The following is a 4,171-nucleotide window of genomic DNA, read 5'->3' as shown; positions in this document are numbered from 1 at the left end:
AATATTACTCAACTATAAGATAAGAAAATATTAGAAAAACTACATTTTGATCACATTGTAATTATCTTTCCAAAAAAAAAACTGATACCTGCTTGTATTATGAACCTTTTTCTTATTAGATAGATGATTTAGATGTGATTTGTAAAACGAAATTTTTCTAGCATCACTCTTAACAAATTGTGTGAAACTTTTTATTTTTTATTTTTAAATTGAATGAGAGAGGAAGAGAGTGAGAGAACATAGGAGTTGGGAGAGAGTGAGAGATGTTTAATTATTATTATTTTTCAATTTTTTAAAATTAAAGATGTTAAGATTACATATAAGTGATGCTTAAACAAAAACAGCAAAATTTTATTTTGTAAAATTAAGTTACTGCCCTTAATTATTTTATTGTAATAAAAGATTAAATAGTATTTTATTTTCTTTTAGTTGATAAAAAATATTTTATTAATATGGAGTTTAGATTTATTTTTATAATAAATAAATAAATTCAAGAGCATGCAGCAAAATCAGCCCGACTTTCTTGACTTGGGTCAAGAGCTCTTGCAGTTTCTTTTTCTTTTTGGTCACCAACCCTCTACATTTCAAAGTGCAATTATTATGAAAAGCAAAAACTTAACTTTATGAGACAGTAGATGGGGTAGAGTGGAAGAATTTGACCTGCCGGCACAAAAGCACAGGAGATAATCGGGAAAATAATTATGACCCCCTACCCATCCTTTCCCAGCTTTTAGCTTTTGTCAAATATTGCGACATTGTTCTTTTTTCACAGAAGGAAATTCAAAAAATAAAAATATGGGAAAGAAATAGGAGTCCAAGTATAAAATAGTCGTACTTGGCTGTAATATGATACGATTCCAAATTTGTTGATGAAAGTTAGGCGGAGTCGATCTTTATCTTTTGTAACATGGTATCTCCCGAAATCCAAAGGCACGTGAATAAAACAGTCTACGGGACTGAAAAAAGTCACCAAATGAACAGCTTATAATCATCAGTTTTAGACTTGATTTGGTACTAAGATGATTCTGAAAAAAATTGGTATAAAAAAAAGTTAGGAGCTGTTTTTGTATTTAGTAAACATTTAGCTTCAGCTTTTTTTCATAGTTTTGGATGAAAAAAACCAAAAACAAGAAGCTGCAAAAGCCAGCTTTGAAAAACCGACTTTTTTCACATCTATTTTACATAAAAGTTTACCAAACACTATAATACTGCTTTTTTTTTTCTTTTCAAAAGCTCTTTTACAAAAAAGTTTACTAAATACTTTGCTGCTTTATTTCACAGTTGTTTATTCTCACAGCACAGCAAAAACAGTTTTTTTTCAAAGCACAGTAATACCAAACCAGCCCTTAATCTTAATCAATATTTCATGACAACTCATGGTAATCATTCTCTTTCTGTAGCACAACTCCAATCCATGTATACGACATTACAAGGATTTGTGTCATGAAACCCATGGTTTCTTAAGCCAACTCATCTCTCTAGCTAGAACAATCACTTCTAGATTAAGTAAGAATAACATGCAATTCTAACATTACATTTATGGTTCAAAATCACTATGATGCGTATACAAGAACTTGCATGTAACTGAAATGACGGAAAAAATTAAAAATATTTTTACGAACTGAACCATGCTTTATCTTTCGATTGTTATGTTTATGTGATTAATTATCGTTGTCTTTGGAGCTATAGTTGGATTGAGCTAACCACTTTTATATATATATGGAGGATTCTATCCCTTCCTATTTCTATACTCTCTCTCATCCCCTCCTCCTTGTTGTGTAACGCATGTGAGGGTTGTTGAACAAATTGATGAGAATGACAATACAATCCAAGCATTCCTCCAACTTTCTCAACAGCATTGAGACCTTTGAGATAGCTATCAAGTTCTATAATAATAATGATTATACAATATTTTAAATTGTAAAGGTTTATAGACAGAAATGGTTTCAAAACAAATAGTTGGAATTTTTTTTTCGATATAAAATACTCCTACTGCAGCGCCACGATCAACTTGAGAAGCCAATCATGGCTGACATGTAGAAGGAGGAGGGTAAATGGTGGTGTGGACATGAGGATAGAAGATGAAATAATGTTGAACAAAAGCAATAAAAAAATGAAGCTCATTAAATATGTGGCACAACTTTAAGGTATGGTTTGGGGTTGAGGTGATTTCAAAAAAAGCTGGTATGAAAAAAAGCTGGGAGAGTTTTTGGTGTTTGGTAAACACCCCAAACCAACTTTTTTTCAAAGTTTCAGATGAAAAAAAGCTAAAAAGTGGAAGCTGCAAAAAGCAACTTAAAAAAGTGGCTTATTTTCAAAGTTTCTCCTGATTCCTCACACTTTCAAGAGGAAGAACAACGTCGCCACGTCCCGGCGATCCAGCTCCAATCCGTTGATCAAGAATTGCAAATCGACAGCTCGATCGTCCATTTCTTCATCGCCACCTTTCTCCTCCCCTTCATTGCTTTCTCCGTTGCCATCTCTGCCTCTAGCTCTGTCATCAGAAATGGTAAATTTCTTAGCCTTGAATGTGAGGCTGGAGAGCACAATTTTAGAAACCCTAGTCCCGTAAGTTCCATTAAACCTTAATTTGGAGGTGGAGTGAGAGGAGGAGGAGAAAATGAGGATTGGGGCGATCTGATTGGGGCCGAAAAGGGAGCGAGCGCCGTCGTCATCGCCGGAGAAGAAATCGTCATCTAAGGTTCCGACACGGGTGAGGGGAAGAAATGGGCAGTGTCGACGGCGAAGAGAGATCAGAGAAAGGGACTTGGCTGCAGATCTGGGAGAGCAGTGGTTGGTATTGCCAGCGCCAGCAAGGTCAAGGCAGAAGATGAGGGATTTGAGAGAAGGGTTGCGGTCGATGAAGGAGGTGAGGAGGTGGGTCCCATTTTCGACGACCGTGCGGAAGGAGAAGATGAGGAGGGAGAGGAGGACGTAGGTGAAGAGGTTACCAGCGAACGACGTCGTGGCTTGTCATAGCACATCTAGTATTATACCTTTTTGATCATTTCACACAATCATATCTGTTTTACATAAAAGTTTGCCAAACACTATCATACTACTTTTTTTTTTTTTTTCCAAAAGCATTTTTACAAAAAAGTTTACCAAACACTCTACTACTTTATTTTACAGCTGCTTATTCTCACAGCACAGTAGAAGCAACTTTTTTTTCAAGGCACAACAATACCAAACCAACCCTAAATGGTCTAGATTAAAGGGAGATAATGAGAAGGGAGAGAAATAGGAAGATAGAGAATCCAAATCTATTTTTTATTAGTTGTGCTCATTTTCACTGAATGAGATGAACTTCTTAAAATTAGCACCAAATTTTAGTTTTTCAAAAACTTGCACTAAGTTAGAACCAACTATAGTCGAAGAGTGATTCTATAATTGTGTAAAAAAGATTTTACTCCCTAAATGCAAGTTATAGTCACCCAAATTGTCAAAAGGGTTGTAGGAAGAATTCCACATAACTCCTTACAAAAACCGATCCAAAATCCAACAATCTAAGCCACATTTCCCAACAAGATATATAGGTTTAAAATATAAATTGAAACAAGAAAATCCTTTTTCCCTAGGAACTGTATATTCCATGCCCTATGTCCAAAGTGGGCTATGCATTATGCATATTCACCAATAGCTAACAGTACCATGGAATAACGAGTGCTTGACTAAAACGCTGCAGTTGCGCTTGCTGCACTAAATCCTTCAATTTTCGAACATGTAGTAAACTAGGGACAACACCCACTCCGATCAAGGCATTACAAAAATAAAAATTAAAAGGGAATAAAAAGAAGACATCCGGTACATGCCAAAGTCTTGAGTTAAAATATACCTAAATATCTATCATTGATCCTGATGACTTTATGCAGCATAATTTAGAAAGTGGTCTCGTGGTTTCTCCAACTCCACTTGCACACATATACTAGTAATTCTGTCATTTTTTGATAATTTTAAAACAATAAACCCATGACATGTTATGTGCATCATAATTATACCTAGAAATGATATGTTGTATGACTCTAGAGGTCTTAAGTGTTTTCGAGGCTTTTCTATTTGGACAAGGATTGTCTGTTCTTCTACTTTTGGTGTCCTCCCGTGCTCTCCTGTTTTATGTGGTCACGGTTAAGCCACGTCAATATTTTATATTGTTTTTTTTATATAAAATGTT

The 4,171-nt window shown here is 35.0% G+C and overlaps 1 protein-coding gene across 1 annotated transcript; it reads right to left on the bottom strand.

Moving 5' to 3' along the window:
• Positions 1-2,334: 2,334 nt before the first annotated feature.
• On the bottom strand, positions 2,335-3,653 carry LOC148689973 (uncharacterized). Its single transcript, XM_088687151.1, has 2 exons — positions 3,635-3,653; positions 2,335-2,969 (listed from the first exon to the last, which is right to left on the bottom strand). The coding sequence occupies exons 1-2, from the start codon at positions 3,651-3,653 to the stop codon at positions 2,335-2,337; spliced, it is 654 nt and encodes a 217-aa protein (XP_088543277.1).
• Positions 3,654-4,171: the final 518 nt, after the last annotated feature.

The sequence above is a fragment of the Pyrus communis genome, chromosome 16 (genome assembly GCF_041283825.1).
Source record: "Pyrus communis isolate YQ-2024b chromosome 16, ASM4128382v1, whole genome shotgun sequence".
In the NCBI taxonomy this organism is placed as follows: domain Eukaryota; kingdom Viridiplantae; phylum Streptophyta; class Magnoliopsida; order Rosales; family Rosaceae; genus Pyrus; species Pyrus communis.
The sequence above is the reverse complement of the archived record's forward strand: the minus strand, read 5'-3'. Positions and strand labels throughout refer to the sequence as shown.